We start from the raw sequence: 21,423 nt of genomic DNA, 5'->3' as shown, positions 1-21,423 counted from the left end.
GGCTTCCTCTCCTGCCCCATGTGGAAAGATCTGCCAGCTTCATTCGGATGGTCTTGGGGGTGCACCCCCCCCCCCCCCCCGCCCCGTTTTCCTTCCACCATAATGCTGGCTGGCGTCATATAATTGAAGTATTCGTGAATACGGCATAAAACATCACTCAAATGAACAAATAAATATTGTTAGAGGTAAATTGTTAGGACAGTTGATCTGTGGGCTATCCGATCAGTTGTAGGTAAAACCGCACTCTGTAAATAACGGCCAGTGCATGCAAAGACCAACATTTTTAAGATTATGTGCACATTCTTGAGTTCGGCGTAAAACACCTGCAAAAGAAATAAATACAATCTATTGCTCATAAGATCAAAGCTAAGGAATGTGTGCATACATAAATGGTTCTAAAAGTAAATACAATCTTAATATTATGTATGGATTTAGACACATTGTGTTCAGCCTTACTATAACATGTATAGATGATGTCTCCGTGTGTATTGTACAATGTTAACACGCAAATCTACATATATATATATATATATATATATATATATATATATATATATATATATATATATATATATATATATATATATATATAACTTGAACCAAACTGCTGAATTCATTTAGGAAAACTTTTATGTTTGTTAAAATATTGCATTCGCATGTAAAGTTAAAAGGGAACTGTGCTAAGCATTGTGAGGATGTCAGAGAGTGCAAAAGCATGTTAAGGGATTTACCTCCCCTGCTTAGATGACGTGTATTACTCAGAACTAAGTATTTTGTATTTCAGTCAGCGCAGTTTCATCAAGTAGTGAAGCACGGTGGGAATTGTTTCTACAGGTAAGTCCTGTAAGATGAGGTAGGTCTGTGTTTATGTCGGAATGTTTCTGTCAGGTGAGGGTGTTGTCGTTTACTCGATCATTTGACCGTCTCTCAGACAGTGTTTAATTGGTCTGGTCGTCCTCCATTGGACAAGAAGTCGACGTAGGACTTGGGGTGTGTCTTTGTATAGACTCTACTCTCAGCCTGTGTGTGAACCTTCGACACGGTATATCAACAGTCGGAATATTTTCTACTTAAGGAAAATGATTGATTTATTTAAGTTCCACTTCATACTGTTTAATTATGTCGACCTTCTCACTATATCCAGGACGATAATACGTTATGAATGTATTTGTCTGAAGCTTTGACCTTGAAAGGCATAATGTGTGGTTTTGCTGAAGGTTATTGGTTGCCAGTGACGTGTTGTCATTGGTTGGGCTTACACGCCTTTTTTATTTACAATGTTCGCCGCTCTGCTCCAAATATAAAAACTGTCTTAGTCAAAAATTGTTTAGTTAGGATATACATGTTCTCATATTCCAAGCGAGGCAGAAACAAACACCATTTTTGAGGTGTTTGGTTTGACCCGACTCGAGTTTGATCTTTGCTCTCCCGACTTCAATGCGGACTCAAACATAAGGAACGTATTACACTGTATAAGTAAATCGAATCTTAAAATTATGTACTGAATTGCACGCAGGATTTTCAGGGTCACGCAACTAAAAGACTACATCCATGATTAACTCAGCAGGCATTACAACCTAGCCCGCTGATCACCCATAATGGGGCGTAGCCTGACACAGCTTAACAAGTCAGAACAGCCGTATACTGCATGAAGGTCTACTTATACATTAGCTCGAGCTGCGTGTATGGAGATATAACAGACGCTGACCTACTTCTGCAGTCTACCTGAGGTTACATGTCTTCAATATGTAACCTCATATCTTCAATAATATATTTTATTTATTATATTATATTTATTTTTGGTTCCCTTTAAACTGTCCCTGTCATAACACTGTATCTAATTGGACATGTACTTCACATTTCTAGGGTGGAGCGAAGTCAGCATTTACGGTTTAAACATTTTGTTTGATCAGTGTTGATCGGAGGGTATAGCAGCTCTGTTGTAGTCTGTACTTCTGTGGTTTCTGACAATAACATAATAAAACACTGGGAGATGAAAGACTTTGACCTTAATTCATATCCGTTTTGATCTAAGTAAGAAATGTCCTTGTTACTCGTCACTATTAGTAATGTGATATTTATTATATTTCTAAAATTCTGCAGATGGAGATGTTCCAAAGGTTTGGCCCTATTATCGTACAGTATTTAAGGTCAAGTTACCTTCGTGACCACACAAATCTGCTAATTGTGTGTGGGAGCTATATACCTATCGAACACATCTGCCCAAACCGTCTTGACCATACCTTTGTCAAAAAAGTCTCTCGGGCGTAATGAAAGGTAGAATCACTAATTTTCTAACTGACCAGAATGGATTCCTTTCCGGGAAAGCGACATGCACATACTCTCCTCGTACATGTATAGGCGCTTTAATGCTTCTTAAATGAGAATTGGGGGATAACGACTAACAGTACTGTACCCAATATGTTGTTGGACCACGAGAACAGACGGAGGCAGTGTGCTGTCTTGAACGTTAATATTTTTGTAAGTAGGAACACCCTCACAGGTGACAGTCTGAGCAATTTGCCGTTTTTATTTCAGGAATAAAACCCGAGAGAATAATGGCCGAAAGCAAGCAGAATCGAGATGATGTTCTCACATGTTCTGTATGTATGGAAACATTCCGGGAACCAGTAATGCTACCCTGTCAGCACAGTTTTTGTAGAGAATGCATTGGTTTGTATGCTTCCAAGTCCAAATCTGTACAGATAGATGAGACCTCCGGCAGCACGGGGAATGAGGACGTTCACCAGCAGATAGCATGCCCTGTGTGTCGGGCACCGACCAGTCTGGGGAGAGAAGGTGTAGCTGGTCTGCCTCACAACTTTCACCTGGCGGAAATTGTGGAGAAGTTGTCTGCTGTAAAGGTTGAGGATGACATCCCATATTGTTCTATGTGTGAGGACAATCATGCTAAAGCTGTCAAGTTTTGTACCAACTGCAATGTGTTGTACTGTCAGGAATGTCTTACAAATTACCATCCAACGAGGGGGCCTCTAAAACGTCATCGACTGATTTCGGCTCTGGAGTACCTCGCCCAGGAAATCTCACAGGGTCAAGTTAGCAGGGACCACCAATCAACTCAGCAGCCGTCCTGTGCTAGGCACGGTCAGCCATTCGGCTTGTACTGTGTACCGTGTCGGATGGTGATCTGTATGGGGTGTGTGGTTGACCACCCGGAACATGCTGTGCGGGATATACCATCTGCAGCTGAGAAGAACAAGGTAATGCGAAAAGGACATTTGTATATTATCCATCAACCAAAATAGATGTTCAGACTCAATAATTGCAACGTCAATTCCCTAAACAATGATTAACACAAACCAGGAAAAAAATCAAGAAATTGAGTAAGTTCAAAATTACTATGGAACCATGCTAAGAGAAGTAGTAAACAGTTTTCAATGATGTTAGAAAGACGCAAGGAATGTTCTATTCGAATAACTTAAACCACTATCTAAATCGTGTACCATGCTAGTATATAAATCGATACTCAAAATAAATATGACATGATTTGGAACTATATATTCACCCAAAGTTTGTCATCTTTAGAGAAGAATGGGGCTTTTTGTCCTGCACTGTAGTGAGTCGTTTGAAAGGCGGATTTGTTAATGTACCGTTTTTCCCATTACAGCTAGCTGTTTTGAACAAGACTAGCGAACTGGAGAAAGTCTTACAAGAAACTAAAGAATCACTGTCAGGAGTTACGAGGCTGCACAATAAGATACAGGTTGGTATTTTCCATGACACCTGTTCAGCCTGTCTTGCAAGGCATACCTGGGTGACTTATTTTGACTATTTAGAGTATTGCTATCATTCACAAGTCCAGGTAACACACACCTGTCAATTATCTAGTCTTGATGAAGCTATCCTCTGTCATATATTATACATGTAGATTACAATTAAAGAGTTAAACCTGAACAGTGACGACTTTTTATAAGAGCTTAAACAAGGGAATGCACGGACTGGTGCGGGAATTCATTTGCGTGAAGGACGAGTCTATTTTACCTATTTCTGGTTTATCTAATCAGACTCAATCATATCATATTAATCGTATCATTAATATGACTTTCTTCTCATTGACACACACGCAATATGCCCACCTCGGGCAATTCCATTTGATATATCATTGCCAATCGTACGCTGTCATAATAATATCCATAATATATATACGTACACCGTTTGATCTGATGGGGCGACTCGTTTGCGTTTGAATCAGCCCCAGGTATCTGAGGTACTGTCCGAAACATTTTAGGCTCCACCATCTCGCCCTGCTCGGAGCATCATTTGTTGATGACGCGACCCTTTTGGGGATGGAACCACGTACCTTAGGGTTTTGATTCGACACTTACATGTACATCACTGGACTACAGGGAAATCCCCTCCATCCTGGAGATACATTGTAGACACAGCTGTATGGGGCTTATATTTCAACCTGTTACACATACATATATAACTTCTTGAACACACAGTTTTAAAGGTCTGGATGAGGTAATAAACGATTTCTTTGTTTGGCAGGAAAACCAGGAACTTCAAACTCAGGAGGTAGAAAAGGCTTATTGTGCAGCTTTGGAATCTTTACAAGCCTGGAGACAGCACTCCATAGATGGCATAAAAACCCGCTATTCACAGTGGAGTGTGGAGTGTAGTGCTATACTCAAACATATTCAGCTACAGACCCAGGAAATGGAGAGGATGGTACAGGCTTCCAATGATTTATTAGCGTCAATGGACGTCGAGTTTTTAAAGGTAAGTCAGACCTGCACAATCTCTAACATTGGATCTGCTGCCTCAACTCCAGATGTTACCCATGACCCAGCCACCCTTAGAAACTGTGACCACGTGTTCAAATCCACCTCATGCTGCCAGATCTACTAAAGTTTTAGATCCTGAGTTCATCAGCTTTATTTTGCTCAGTGGTACCCTCCGGTCGCTGTCCACTTTTCCACCCATAACCGCACCACTGTCCGATTAAAGTAATATGTAATGTCAAATTATATTTTATGCTGTTTTTCAAAAACATGGTTTGTATGTAAACAGATCTTTGTGGAAAATCGCATTGTATGAAACACCATGGAATTTATTAACCGGATTTGAGAGTTGATGTGGACTATGTAATAAATCAGGGAATGGTGTAAATCTTTGAATTAAAAGCCAAGGGTGCCTGTGTACTTGGAGAGGTAAGACATTTCAGTTATAACTGTGTTCTTGCTACATGTTGAGGTGAAAGTATAGCTACAGTATCTCAGTTTGGGTTATCATCTTTACATGATTTAATATGTGTTTTCAATTCTGTTTGTTGACAGGGTTCCACGCACTTCACCAAAATGTATGTATAAATGTGTTATACCTCTCTAGGATTGTTATGCATGTGCACATGACAATAGTAGATGTGTTTCTGTAACATTGAGTACCAGCACTGTAGTTGTCCAAAACATGACCCAAGTGTAAAATATATCTAGTGTTCAAACATCCGTTTGTCAAATCAGATCTAGTGGCCTCCGTGGCTCAGTCGGTTAGCGCGCTAGCACAGCGTAATGACCCAGAAGCCTCTCACCAATGCGGTCGCTGTGAGTTCAAGACCAGCTCATGCTGCCTTCCTCTCCGGCCGTACGTGGGAAGGTCTGCCAGCAACCTGCGGATGGTCGTGGGTTTCCCCCGGGCTCTGCCCGGTTTCCACCCACCATAATGCTGGTCGCCGTCGTATAAGTGAAATATTCTTGAGTACGGCGTAAAACACCAATCAAAAAAAAAAAAAAAAAAAATCAGATCTAACCTACTAGGGATAGTACATCATAGCATTCTAGCTATGTACACAAGATTACTACACGACTTTGTCTCTTTGTTTTCTCTCCTCTTCTCACAGAATTGATGACCAGCTGAATGAGATAAAAGCAGATCTGGAGGAACATGAGGTCAGCAAACAGAAGCTTCTAGATTTTGTACAGCGTGACCTTGTTGTCCCTAGACACGTGACAGTAAAAGAGACAGTGGAAGAAAGTCAGGACTTAGAAGCAGCAGTCAGTGGACAAATGTCACGCCCACGTGTTACAAGTAGGTTCTTATATGTATAAAATGTAGAGTGTGCCTAGAGGACATAAGCGACTGTAGGGTTTACATTATTATGTGCATGGAGGACAGACATAAAATGGATAAGGCGCACAGCTGTTTGTGTGCAAAACACACGATAAACTGTGTTAAGGAAACAAACCGATATGAGCTGCAATATAGTTGGGTGCCCAAAGAAAATGAACAGTATTCAAAGAGAAAGGAAAGTGATAAGAGTTTACAAAAAGCACAAATAATATGAGGTGTACGCTATTGTGTTAACAAAACACAGACTAATGTCAGGTTTACAGTAGGGTGTGGGCAAAAGACACAAAGTAAGGCAAGGTGTACAGTAGGGTGTACAAAAAACACACAAACTAATGTTAGGCATGGATTAGGGTGTACAAAAAGCATAAACTTATGTCAGGCATTCATTGAGGTGTCCACAACAAACACAAACTAAGCTGAGGCATGTATTAGGGTGTTTACAAAACATAAACTTATGTCAGGCATTCATTGAGGTGTCCACAACAAACACAAACTAAGCTGAGGCATGTATTGGGGTGTTTACAAAACATAAACTTATGTCAGGCATTCATTGAGGCGTCCACAACAAACACAAACTAAGCTGAGGCATGTATTAGGGTGTTTACGAAACATAAACTTATGTCAGGCATTCATTGAGGTGTCCACAACAAATACAAACTAAGCTGAGGCATGTATTAGGGTGTTTACAAAACATAAACTTATGTCAGGCATTCATTGAGGTGTCCACAACAAACACAAACTACGCTGAGGCATGTATTATGGTGTTTACAAAACATAAACTTATGTCAGGCATTCATTGAGGTGTCCACAACAAACACAAACTAAGCTGAGGTATGTATTAGGGTGTACACAAAACATAAACTTATGTCAGGCATTCATTGAGGTGTCCACAACAAACACAAACTAAGCTGAGGTATGTATTAGGGTGTTCACAAAACATAAACTTATGTCAGGTATTCATTGAGATGCCCACAACAAATGCAAACTAAGCTGAGGCATGTATTAGGGTGTTTACAAAACATAAACTTATGTCAGACATTCATTGAGGTGTCCACAACAAATACAAACTAAGCTGAGGCATGTATTAGGGTGTTTACAAAACATAAACTTATGTCAGGCATTCATTGAGGTGTCCATAACAAACACAAACTAAACTGAGGCATGTATTAGGGTGTTTACAAAACATAAACTTATGTCAGGCATTCATTGAGGTGTCCACAACAAATACAAACTAAGCTGAGGCATGTATTAGGGTGTTTACAAAACATAAACTTATGTTAGACATTCATTGAGGTGTCCACAACAAATACAAACTAAGCTGAGGTATGTATTAGGGTGTTTACAAAACATAAACTTATGCCAGGCATTCATTGAGGAGTCCACAACAAACACAAACTAAGCTGAGGCATGTATTAGGGTGTTTACAAAACATAAACTTATGTCAGGCATTCATTGAGGTGTCCAAAACAAACACAAACTAAGCTGAGGTATGTATTAGGGTGTTTACAAAACAGATACAAACTAATGTGAGGCAGACAATAGTGTGGGCAAAAAGATACAAACTAAGCTGAGGCATATATTAGGGTGTTCACAAAACATAAACTTATGTCAGGCATTCATTGAGGTGTCCACAACAAATACAAACTAAGCTGAGGCATGTATTAGAGTGTTTACAAAACATAAACTTATGTCAGGCATTCATTGAGGTGTCCACAACAAATACAAACTAAGCTGAGGTATGTATTAGGGTGTTCACAAAACATAAACTTATGTCAGGCATTCATTGAGGTGTCCACAACAAATACAAACTAAGCTGAGGCATGTATTAGGGTGTTTACAAAACATAAACTTATGTCAGGCATTCATTGAGGTGTCCACAACAAATACAAACTAAGCTGAGGTATGTATTAGGGTGTTTACAAAACATAAACTTATGTCAGGCATTCATTGAGGTTTCCACAACAAATACAAACTAAGCTGAGGCATGTATTAGGGTGTTTACAAAAAAGATACAAACTAATGTGAGACATGCACTAGGTGGCCAAAACAGATACAAACTAATGTGAGGCAGACAATAGTGTGGGCAAAAAGATACAAATTCACGTGAGGCATGCAATGTGGTCGGCAAACAGACACAAAATAATGTGAGGCGTGCATTAGGTGGGCAAAAAGATACAAACCAACGTGAGAGATGCTATAGGGTGAGCAAACAAGATACAAACTAATGTGAGGTACACAGTACGATGTGCAGAGAAAACACAAACTATTGTGAGATATACAGTAGGGTGTGCAGAGTGTAATGTGAAGTATACAGTGGGGTGTGCACAGAAGACACAAACCAATGTGATGTATGCAGTAGGGTGTACCCAGAAGACACAAACTAATGTGAGGTATACAGTAGGATGTGACCAGAAGACACAAACTAATGTGAGGTATACAGTAGGCTGTGCCCAGAGGACACAAACTAATGTGAGGTATACAGTAGGATGTGAGCAGAAGACACAAACTAATGTAAGGTATACAGTAGGCTGTGCCCAGAAGACACAATCTAATGTGAGGTATACAGTAGGATGTGACCAGAAGACACAAACTAATGTGAGGTATACAGTAGGATGTGACCAGAAGACACAAACTAATGTTAGGTATACAGAAGGGTGTGTACAGAAGACACAGATTAATGTGAGGTACACAGTAGGATGTGACCAGAAGACACAAACTAATGTGAGGTATACAGTAGGATGTGCCCAGAAGACACAAACTAATGTGAGGTATACAGTAGGATGTGACCAGAAGACACAAACTAATGTGAGGTATACAGTAGGACGTGACCAGAAGACACAAACTAATGTGAGGTATACAGTAGGATGTGACCAGAAGACACAAACTAATGTGAGGTATACAGTAGGATGTGACCAGAAGACACAAACTAATGTGAGGTATACAGAAGGGTGTGACCAGAAGACACAAACTAATGTGAGGTATACAGTAGGATGTGACCAGAAGACACAAACTAATGTGAGGTATACAGAAGGGTGTGTACAGATAACACAAACTAATGTGAGGTATACAGAAGGGTGGTACAGATAACACAAACTAATGTGAGGTATACAGAAGGGTGTGTACAGATAACACAGACTAATGTGAGGTATACAGTAAAATGTGACCAGAAGACACAAACTAATGTGAGGTATACAGAAGGGTGGTACAGAAGACAGACAAATATGAGGCATACAATCCTGTGTGCCCAGAGGACACAAACTAATGTGAGGTATACAGTAGGATGTGACCAGAAGACACAAACTAATGTGAGGTATACAGAAGGGTGTGACCAGAAGACACAAACTAATGTGAGGTATACAGAAGGGTGTGCCCAGAAAACACAAACTAATGTGAGGTATACAGCAGGGTGTGTACAGAAGACAGACCAATATGAGGTATACAATCCAGTGTGCCCAGAGGACACAAACTAATGTGAGGTATACAGTAGGATGTGACCAGAAGACACAAACTAATGTGAGGTATACAGAAGGGTGTGTACAGATAACACAGACTAATGTGAGGTATACAATCCGGTGTGCCCAGCGGACACAAACTAATGTGAGGTATACAGTAGGATGTGACCAGAAGACACAAACTAATGTGAGGTATACAGTAGGATGTGACCAGAAGACACAAACTAATGTGAGGTATACAGAAGGGTGTGCACAGAGGACACAAACTAATGTGAGGTATACAGTAGGGTGTGTACAGAAGACACAAACTAATGTGAGGTATACAGAAGGGTGTGTACAGAAAACAGACAAATGTGAGGTATACAGTAAAGTGTGTACAGAAGACACAAACCAATGTGATGTATGCAGTAGGGTATACCCAGAAGGCATAGACTAATGTGAGGTATACAGTAGGGTGTGCACAGAAGACACAAACCAATGTGATGTATGCAGTAGGGTATACCCAGAAGGCACAGAATAATGTGAGGTATACAGTAGAGTGTGCCCAGAAGACACAAACTGGTGTGAGGTAAATAGTAGGATGTGACCAGAAGACACCAGCTAATGTGGGGCATACAGTAGGATGTGCCCAGAAGACACAAACTAATGTGAGGCATACAGTAGGGTGTACCCAGAAGACACAAACTAATGTGAGACATACAGTAGGATGTGCCCAGAAGACACAAACTAATGTGAGGTATACAGTAGGGTGTGCCCAGAAGACACAAACTAATGTGAAGCATACAGTAGGATGTGCCCAGAAGACACAAACTAATGTGAGGTATACAGTAGGGGGTGCCCAGAAGACACAAACTAATGTGAGATGTACAATAGGGTATGCACAGAAGACACACACTAATGTGAGATGTACAATAGAGTGTTGACAGAGGACACAAACTAATGTGAGATAGAAAATAGTGTATGGTTCTTGTAAAGTGTACTGTGAGTTCAGAAGTCAAAAGGCATTCATTAGGCCATCCTAAGAAATTTAATGCTATATACAGCATGGTTTGGTAAAAAATAAATATAAATGTAGTGAATACAACATTATGGTTTTATCCAAAAAAAGGGAAAGTACATTGCAGAGTTGTGTATTAGCAGCTGTACAGTTAAAACAGGACAGATAGTAGTGTACCCCTGGGTGTCCCTGGATGTTTACAATATGTGTACAAATCAGCAGGTGTACAGCTAGAACCGGACAGATAGTAATTTTCCCCCTCAGTGTCCCCAGTGTGTGTACAAATCAGTAGGTGTACAGTTAGAACAGGACAGATAGTATTTTTTCCCCTCTGTGTCCCCAGTATGTGTACAAATCAGCAGGTGTACAGTTAGAACAGGACAGATAGTAATTTCCCCCCTCAGTGTCCCCAGTATGTGCACAAATCAGCAGGTGTACAGTTAGAACAGGACAGATAGTAATTTCCCCCCTCAGTGTCCCCAGTATGTGCACAAATCAGCAGGTGTACAGTTAGAACAGGACAGATAGTAATTTTCCCCCTCAGTGTCCCCAATATGTGTACAAATCAGCAGGTGTACAGTTAGAACAGGACAGATAGTAATTTCCCCCCTCAGTGTCCCCAGTATGTGCACAAATCAGCAGGTGTACAGTTAGAACAGGACAGATAGTAATTTCCCCCCTCAGTGTCCCCAGTATGTGCACAAATCAGCAGGTGTACAGTTAGAACAGGACAGATATCACCCAGGCTCAGTGTCCCCAGTATGTGTACAAATCAACAGGTGTACTGTTAGAACAGGACAAATATCACCCAGGCTCAGTGTCTGAGTGATATTTACCTCACGTGTACAAATCAGCAGGTGTACTGTTATGACAGAACAGATAACACATTATAGCCTATCCCTCAGTATCTAGACCTGTGATATTTACCTCAGTGTACAAATCAGCAGGTGTACTGCTATGACAGAACAGATAACATATTGTACCCCTGAGTGTCTGAGTGATATTTACCCCTGTGGACAAATCAACAGGTGTACTGTTAGGACAGAACAGATAACATATTGTACCCCTGAGCGTCTGAGTGATATTTACCCCTGTGGACAAATCAACAGGTGTACTGTTAGGACAGAACAGATCACATATTGTACCCCTGAGTGTGTGGGTGATATTTACCCCTGTGGACAAATCAGCAGGTGTACTGTTATGACAGAACAGATAACACATTATAGCCTATCCCTCAGTATCTAGACCTGTGATATTTACCTCAGTGTACAAATCAGCAGGTGTACTGTTATGACAGAACAGATAACATATTGTACCCTTGAGTGTCTGAGTGATATTTACCCCTGTGGACAAACCAACAGGTGTACTGTTAGGACAGAACAGATAACATATTGTACCCCTGAGTGTCTGAGTGATATTTACCTCACGTGTACAAATCAGTAGATGTACTGTTAGGGCAGAACAGATAACATATTGTACCCCTGAGTGTGTGGGTGATATTTACCCCTGTGGACAAACCAACAGGTGTACTGTTAGGACAGAACAGACAACATATTATAGCCTATCCCTCAGTGTCTAGACCTGTGATATTTAACATATAACTGATAACAGAATATATGTCAACTCTCTTAATTACTAATGAAACAAGTATCCAAATAAAAACTCACCATTATTTGCTAGACTCAAATGTAGTTAAACATATATTTCAAAGGGAAAAAAACTCTCATATGTGTTTCATTATTAATATTAAATGGTAGAGATTCCAAGTATGTATATATAAATAATTGTTGATCTAGATGTATTTCCTCACCTGATATAAGTTTATTTTTAATATCTAAATACATTAACTCTCTTTTAAAAGATCTATGGAAAAAAAATTGAATCCAATACTTCTTTACTACTAGTAATTCTGATGGGTTAAATAGTCTTTGGGGTATTGTGGCAAAAGAAAGTTACTTGTTAAGTTATGCGTGGCGAGTTACCTCCCTTACTAGACAGACGGCTTCGGTAGCTTGTTACAGGCCTACTACAGCTTCAAAGTGAATTGTGTGTTCAAATGTGCCATAACTGACAACTAAAACCCTGTGCCGGACAGAGGAAGGTATTATTCTTGTTGTAAGTGATAAGTTTCAAACAAATTAGAGCGATAAAAGAGCGATATTTTAAACCAGTACTTTGTCTATGTCATACCCATCATTTAGTGATTGATCCAGTTCTTGTCGACGCACAACTCTTTTAAACTGGCTGAAAATGACAGCGATCCGTGTATAAATTACATTCATACCAGAGATATGTGTCATTTTAGTCCAAGAGATTGTGTTGAGAAGGTAAAACTACGGTATGTGTACAGGTATTTACACCTCAGTCTTACAGCGTGTGTTTATGATTTGCTGTTGTTTATGCTGCTTCTGTTGTGTGTTTGCAGAGCCCACGCTGAGATTCACAGAGACAGACGACCGTGGGCTGAGAATCACTGACAGCGGCTGTGTGGTAAAGGGTGAGGTCTTGTTCTGGAGGAGGTGGTGGAGAGCTGTGACAGACGGGCGTTACCAGACGGGCAGGTACTACTGGGAGCTACACATCACCTGTTCACCTGGCTGTGACTGTCGTGTAGGAGTGACACACGAGAGCTGTGATGTGAGTGAGGTGACAAAACCTGGCCGTAACTCCTGGTACATTGGGATGGTGTACCGTGGTGATGAGGTCAGGTGTTATAGTCACCGTGGTGGTGGTGAGATCAAACCTGGCTATCTACAGTGGAGACGTTACACACGACCTCATCACCTGGGTGTGTACCTGGACTGTGATGAGCACACACTGACAGTCCTGGACTGTGACAACAACCAGGTAATGTACACTGTCAGTGGTGTTATCGTCACAGAGCCTCTCGTGCCATGGGTTGAGTTTTGTGTCTGGTCTGGATCTGTGTCTGCTCGTCTGGTAACGGGTGACTCTGCAACTCTGCCTCCAGTTCTCTGTGATATGATAAGCACTTCCTGACCATCGGGTAATTATTCGTTACATCTTTTCCATAGTATTACATTTTGTTGAAATAGACTCTTTTTTAAAAAAAATAAATGACCAGTTTGTAGATGTTTTAGTTAATGTGAGCAGTGTGGCTAATTCAGTATGTATAGCTTCTTCTGCAAAGTAGTCATTGATCTGTCACAAGTTTACAGCTTGATGTAGTTATACACAGTCTGTCTGACTTGTCCTGAACATCAATGTCATGTTTCCTTCCAGGCAAAATGCATGTAGATAATGACTGGGTAGTTTTATTTTTAGTAATGGTGACTTGTAAATCAGCATAATCAGGAATGTCACTGACCAAAACAGGTCACAGTTTGTACATGACAATACATAATATACTCAACATGGTACATGTAGTAATTCTTGTTGTGTTCTGTAACTTTAGTTCCTAAGGAAAAAAAACTAAATTAGAAAAATATACCTTACCCTTTTAGGTTAGACGAGAGCATTGATTTTCCTTAATAATTATGTAATAAATCATCAACCTCAAAAATATATATACCCTAACTTTCGCGTGGCACTATGGCACTATGCCATACCTCTACATGCATCTTACACCTTTGGCTACAACATTCTCAGCTACCTTTTTTTTTTTAGCTGTAGTGGCAGAAAGTGAAGTCATAACATTTTCTTACCTTGGTAACCCCTAGAGAGGTGGGTAATACCAATGGGGCAAAAGTTTTCAGTTCTATCCAAAACAAATAAAATTTTGATGTATTTTATTTAGACTTGTTAGATGCACAGTAGCATAGCAGAAATTTATAGTGTATGAACAACTTTAGTGCCTCTGTGTCAGTTTTTGCCTATCAGTCAGACTTCAGTTTGGAGGCAAATCTTGGACCCAATTTCCTGAATTGAGCATGTGTAACAAAGAGGACAAAGTTTTACAATTTTTTGTTAGTAATGTCTTCATATGAATTTGGCATTAAAAGCAAAATCTTACATGGCTAATGGGAAAAATCAAATTTCAGGGCTAGTGATCCACCTGAGTTGTTACTCTACACGTTAGTGTCTGGGATAAGATGTTTTGTGGAGAACGGGGTTTAAATTTCTTTTCTGTCAAAAAAGAAAATCTGCGGAAATGAAGATTTACTTTGTATTTCCTTAAAATGCAACACCTGTTGTCTTTAGTTGCTATTTAATTTTACCAGTTCTCCCCATCTGCACAGAAGCTATGTAAGAAATGCTCGGCCTATCTCCACTTGTACCTGTAGGAAGGAATTAAATAAAAAAACTAAACAAAATTTTTATTATTATTGTTACACATAAGATAAGAAGATCAACGTTTAGACCTATTTTGAAACACAACATTAGCATATTTAATGTTGTAAAATCACTTTGCACATAACAAAATTGCCATACATAATTGTGCCTTGCTATACTAAGTGTCATACATGTTTGTAGGTGTTTCAGAATATGTGATAAAAATAACTTGCTACATCTATAGCCATCCTGAAACAGTTCTGGTCAGATGAATGCCATTTTACACTCACCTGTGTAAATGAAATTTGGAAATACAAGCCTTATAGGTGTGCGGGGGAAATTTTGCATAAATAGCAGGATGAGGGGTAGACAGGGTTGGGGTTGTAATGGTTGGGGATAATCCATGGTAAAAAGTAGTCCAGTTAAGTTAAGACACTCACAACTTGACCTGAAATTTGTCAGATTCAACTTCAAAAATGTATATTCTCTTTTAAACTTCTGTGTGGTGCCATGCCATATCTGTACATGCAATGTGCACTTTTCTTTACAACGTATCAAAAATCAACCTAGCATTACTGCCATTCGTTTGAACTGTGGTTGCTGGAAGTGAAGTCATAACATCTTGTCACCTCGGTAACCTTCATGGGGTGGGTAATAATATTGGGCAGGAGGTTTTTAGTTCTATCCAAAACAAATAAAATTCCGACATAATTTAACTGAATGCAAAATAGCAGTGCAGAAATTTATAGTGTGTCTTTGTGGCAGTTTTGCCCAGTTTTTCCATTGCTCGTTCACACTTCAGTTCAGAAGAAAATCTTGGACCCAGTTGCCCGAATTGCGCATACTGAAGGTATATATGAGGTTTGAGGTGTACCAGGTGTAACATATCTGATGGGGTGTCTGAGGTATACATGTACTTGGGGGCCAAGGCCTACATGTATTTAAGGTGTATTAAAGCCAAATCTGAGGCACTGTGGTTGGTAAAAATATGATGCCTGAGGTGTATCTGAGGTATAGGTGGAGATATAGCTCAGGTATATGCTATTGGCAAGGTGGATGTACCTGAGTGTAACATTTAGCACACTGTTTTTACTTTTATTTGGACAGAAAACAATCTCAAAACACTAAGCTAATGGCTGTATAAATTATAGACAAATTTAAGTTGTAAGCTTGTAAGTGCATGCAGTTCTTTGTTCACAGTATCTGTAATTTGCAGCTGATTTACAACAACAACAGTGATTTACATTTACGTGAGGCTTTCCAGGTGCTTGAGAAAAATTTAGGGCTTCTCTTTAGATGTTTGTATGTGCTCACACTTTAGAAATTCAGCCCCAGGAAGTATCAGTCAGTGCACAGTTGAGTTCTTTTCCCACAGCCTGGAATATGCACATTGTCAAGGGCAGGAATCTTTGAATAATCAGGGACAAATATACATGTATCCCTGCCCTTCGGTTGGTGGATATTTGACACTGAATGGCAAGTGTGTATTGGGGGGAGACAAAGGCTTATATTTAGTTTGTAAACATTTTTGGGGGAACAGAAATACATTTGTAATTTTGTAGTCATCATTTTGTTTGAGGTGAAATGCCTGAATCTGAACTCTTATTTTAAAACATTAAAAAAAGGTGGCTGAGGTTTAAACCAGGTACATGATCACTGCATTATATTCAAAAACTTTCTAAGTTTACATACAAGTATCTTTACCTCACACTGAGGTATACATGAAACGCACACCCCATATACACCTCATTTGTATCTTTCACTGAGGTGTTCACCTCATGTCTGTAAAGGATATAGGATATAACCTGTCAGTTAAAGTTATCTTTATCAGCGTAACCCAACAGAACTTCCAATAAAGCCCCATACTTCAACAGGTTTTTTTTTTCTATTGTAATAGAAGTTTGTTTAGACAGAATAAAAACAAAAATCTTTTCTATTGACCTATCCTGTAAAGTATGGCTAATCCTATGTCCAACAAAGCATGTGTGCTTAGCGTGCCAGTTCGATGTAATCATCCAGGAACCACTCACTGGCTGACTTCCTCTCCAGCCCTACATGGGAAGGTCTGGCAGCAACCTGCGGATGGTTATGTGTTTCTCCTGGTCTCTGCCCTGTTTCCTCCCACCATGATGCTAGTAGCTGTCATATAAATGTGTACGACCTAAACACCAATCAAATAACTCAAATCTTGATATCATTGTTTGTTGTATGTTTGGCTGTTTTTTTTTTTGGTTTTTTTTGTACTGAAACTTTGCCTGAGTAACACATTGTCACTACATGTACCTGGCCATCGTTTGAATAAATACATGAATTGTGTTATGCATTAGAGTATAAACATGTCACATGTTTACAATATTAAACATTTTGAGAAAGTTATCAGCTGTCTACACTCAATATAGACATGTGTTTACTGGAGTATGTCTTTTTCTTAATATATCCACCCCATTACTATCTAGATATCTGATGTGTTTACCCTAATAAACACATATCTTAGTTACCAGGCATTTCTTTTATGAATAAAAACCAAAACGTTTCAAAAGTGTAACAGGAATGTGTTTAAAAACTGGCCTCGTTTTTTAGTATGTAAGCAAAGTGAGAAAGGATGCTAAGCATTTATATTGTAAATTAGAAATATTTCCTTTAAACCAGATTTCGGTGTAAGTGCTGTGATGTTAGATAATATGCATTACTGCACATTGTATTCGCTGCTCAGGTAGATCCCTATCCTGTAAGTATTACACGGTGTCTTGTGATTTTATATGATGGCATTTTGATAATTTCGGCCAGTGCAAATCATATCTTTTAGCTGTATTATATGCTTTTCTTAATACATGTATATATTTGAAAAAATCTTGAGTAGGGCGGGAAACACCAATGAAATTAATAAATAAATAAATTTAAGGATTTTGTTCAGAATATAGATTGTGTTTGGCTTGGATGTGCTTATTCCAGTGAACTGGTAAGTGTATAGTTGTTACACCGTTTTTCTTAAGTTTTTGTTTTTCAAATTTTGTAAACAATCATGTCCACGATTTTTATTTCAAAAACCTGATCAATTGTTTTTGCACTGAGCGCCAGCTCTCTTTTATTGCATACATGTTTGAATAACTACAACATGAGCTGTCTCCTTCCTATGTTTAATTAAGTTCATCCAGATCTGTAGACCTACACGTGCTTAAAGTAAATTGACGTGTATAATATACACCCTGGCATTATCTGCTTGTAAGATACTCACGGCCAGCTTGTAATGCCACTTATCACTGTGTGTGTTCTACAGAACGGGTAGATAGTTACATTTTAAGTTTAACCACAAAGACCACGATTCGTCTCCAACTTGATGTGTAGCTCATGTATCCAACCGCTTAATATGTTGTCAGGTGTGACTTTGTCAGATTGTTTTTGCTTCAAAATCCCCATACATGTATGTTAAAACACACAACAATGTGTCCATCTAAAATGAGCTGGAAAATCATCTTTGATTTCTGAACTTAGCAAATGTAAAAGTCTGGCTTTGAGTAATTCTAGACCAGTGACGTATAATAAATTGCAATTAACATCACTGCATTTTTTTACCTAATTTTGCATAAGCCATGATGCTAGATGTTTAAATTGCTGCTGTTTATGCATTTACATGAAGAGTTAGAATAAAACCCTGACTGAGGTAAATTGACAAGAGGCCGTATTTCGCCGTTTGCGTGTGACCATTTGCCAGCAATCACACTGTTGTGACTGCTCTGGTTTTACTCTCTTATGCTGCCCGTCTTTAATTATATTGTACCTGATTTACTTTAAGGAGCGGCGTCATCACTAGTACTGTAGTTATGACAACCTGTGGTCAAGATCATGAGGTCATCTATTATAGAGCATTGCACCGTTACATCTGCTTGCTGTTATTTTTATGTCAGTTGTATTTGTATTCATCTACATGTATGATTCAGTTATATTTTGCCATTGTCCTTTGTGTTCCAACTTTTGAGAAATATGTTTAATAAAAATGAGTGATTATGTATTGTGTAATTCTCGTTTGAATGGTTGAGTTAGTGTCAGTAAAATGCAGTAATATACATTTAAAATAATGAACCGTATTGTTAATTTTTTACGTATTCCAATTTTATAGTCAACATATTCAAGGTGCCTGATGGGTGGGTATCTTATTATTACCTGATGTGTATCTTCTCAGGAGAGCTGCTTTTCATCTATTTCTAATACCGGGTCCACACATTACCTGATGTGTAACTTCTCTGGAGAGCTGATTTTCATCTTTCTGTAATACCGGGTCCACACATTACTTGATGTGTAACTTCTCTGGAGAGCTGATTTTCCTCTCTCTCTAATACCGGGTCAACTCATTATACCTGATATGTATCTTCTCAAGAGATCTGGTTTCCCTCTCTCTTTAATACCGGGCCCACACAAAGCCCGGTGTAACTTCTCTGGAGAGCTGATTTTCGTCTCTCTCTAATACCGGGTCCACACATTTTCTAATGGGTATTTTCTCAAATATCGTGGATTTTGTCTCTGTCAGATAACTTGTCCGCGTATATTACCCGATGTATATCTTCTCGGCACGGTTGCTTTTCGCCTCTCTCTAATACCGGGTCTACACATTACTTGATGTGTAACTTCTCAGGAGGACTAATTTTCCCACTCTCTCTAACAACGGGTCCACGCATGGTTTTCCTCTCTCTCTTATACCGGGTTCACGCATTACCTCATGTATAACTTCTCAGGAGAGATGGTTTTCCTCTCTTTCTCTCTAATACCAGGTCCACACATTACCCGATGGGTAAATTCTCAGGAGAGCCGGTTTTCCCCTGTCTCTACTACCAAGTCTACACATTATATCTGATATGTATCTCAAGAGAGCTGGTTTTCCTCTCTCTGTAATACCGGGTCTACACATTATATCTGATATGTATCTCAAGAGAGCTGATTTTCCTCTCTCTGTAATACCGGGCCCACAGACTACTTGATGTGTAACTGCCCAGGAGAGCTGGTTTTCCCCTCTTTAATGCCGGCTGCACACATTACCTGATGTGTATCTTCTTATGACATGTGTAACTTTTCAGGAGAGCTGGTTTCTCTCTCTCTCTAATAACGGGTCCACACATTACCTCCTCCCTTTCTACATATAATACCGGGCCCCAACATGTGCATCTTTCAACGTGTGCTGGGTTTCCTCTCTGATTCACACATTACATGGTACATGTATCCGTCATCTCTGCTGTGGTGCGTTCCCTCTCTGACACCTGTTCCATATATTAGTGTATATCTCCTCAGGTGTAGACAGTATCATTTCTTTCTGATTCCGGGCCCACATGTTACATGAGTTGTATCTTCTCGGATGTACTTCGTTTCTGCTCGGTCTAATTATTGGTCCTCCTGTCTGCTTTCTTGTGTTTACGTGGTTTAAATTTTAATTTAGGTTGTGAAAGAAGCCAGAGAGGAGACTCTGGAAAAGAGATATGATCACATATTGTTGGCCTCCACAACATGGTCGTGGATATGGCATGTAGATAGTAGTGGGTTTCCTTCGGGCCCTGCCCTGTTTTCTCCTGCCATAGTGCTGACCGCCGTCGTATAAGTGAAACATTCTTGAGTGTGTTGTAAAATACCAACCAAATATATACATCAATGTGGTGACCATGTTCCAGACCTTTTAATGTCTGGTCTAAAACAACGTTCTGTCAGTAAGAGCGTCTCTTGGTCTTAAGCAGTTAAAGAAGGCTCCTTATTAACTCTCCACCGGTGAGGTCTATAAAGCACCTATAGACTGAGCTTCAAACTCTTGTGATGGGCGGGATCCAACATTTTAACTTATGATTTCCTTTTGGAGTCGTGACTGAGAGACCCATAGTGCATGTACTGCCTCACTTCCTATGTGCGTGGAAGCGATGAGTTTAGTTAATCCACCTCTCGTGCCTTGTGAATGATGATATGATTTACTGCTGGAGTAAAGCTGTGAAGTCACATGATGAGCGCGAACTGTTGACGTAACGGCTACAAAATTAGCAAGAAGAAAGCTCGATAAGTATTTATGTTACACAGTTAGAAGTCATGCATCAAGATATTAAGAATTAAAGCATGACATGTCAAATAAATATATCGCGCCTGGCGGTGGATGTATGTATATAAAATCACATCAAAATAGCTCGTAAAAATCATGGCATTCAAAGTTTGATCAATTCTAACAGCACTGAGAATTAACAAAATTATCGTTGATATGAGATTATTGTTCACGGACACCTTTAATGTTCTCCAGTCTTAAAACATACATGTAGCCACCTTCTAACAATAGTGAGATTATTGTTCACGGACACCTTTATGTTCTCCAGTCTTAAAACATACATGTAGCCACCTTCTAACAATAGTGAGATTATTGTTCACGGACATCTTTATGTTCTCCAGTCTTAAAACATACATGTAGCCACCTTCTAACAATAGTGAGATTATTGTTCAAGGACACCTTTAAGCCTCCAGTCTTAAAACATACATGTAGCCGCCTTCTAACAATAGTGAGATTATTGTTCAAGGACACCTTTATGTTCTCCAGTCTTAAAACATACATGTAGCCACCTTCTAACAATAGTGAGATTACTGTTCAAGGACACCTTTATGTTCTCCAGTCTTAAAACATACATGTAGCCACCT

At 39.4% G+C, this 21,423-nt stretch overlaps 2 protein-coding genes across 4 annotated transcripts in view; both read left to right on the top strand.

The window, feature by feature from the left end:
• The window catches only part of LOC135462706 (E3 ubiquitin-protein ligase Midline-1-like), a 96,269-nt gene extending 79,817 nt beyond the window's left edge, over positions 1–16,452 (top strand). For 2 of the 3 annotated variants that reach the window (XM_064739930.1, XM_064739931.1), the window contains 2 exons: positions 5,861–6,048; positions 12,965–15,250. In XM_064739930.1, the coding sequence (XP_064596000.1) occupies positions 5,861–6,048; positions 12,965–13,539 (763 nt within the window). In that variant the 3' untranslated portion in view covers positions 13,540–15,250. Of the gene's footprint in view, positions 1–5,860; positions 6,049–12,964; positions 15,251–15,574 lie in introns of those variants that run through there. The other variant, XM_064739932.1, reaches the window with a different exon arrangement.
• The window catches only part of LOC135462708 (E3 ubiquitin-protein ligase Midline-1-like), a 241,656-nt gene continuing 220,990 nt past the window's right edge, over positions 758–21,423 (top strand). Inside the window, exons 1-3 of the mRNA XM_064739933.1 lie at positions 758–834; positions 2,539–3,221; positions 3,629–3,724. Coding sequence (XP_064596003.1) covers positions 2,559–3,221; positions 3,629–3,724 — 759 coding nt within the window. The 5' untranslated portion in view covers positions 758–834; positions 2,539–2,558. The remainder of the gene's footprint in view (positions 835–2,538; positions 3,222–3,628; positions 3,725–21,423) is intronic.

This window comes from Liolophura sinensis, chromosome 2 (assembly GCF_032854445.1).
Source record: "Liolophura sinensis isolate JHLJ2023 chromosome 2, CUHK_Ljap_v2, whole genome shotgun sequence".
NCBI lineage: Eukaryota > Metazoa > Mollusca > Polyplacophora > Chitonida > Chitonidae > Liolophura > Liolophura sinensis.
The sequence above is the reverse complement of the archived record's forward strand: the minus strand, read 5'-3'. Positions and strand labels throughout refer to the sequence as shown.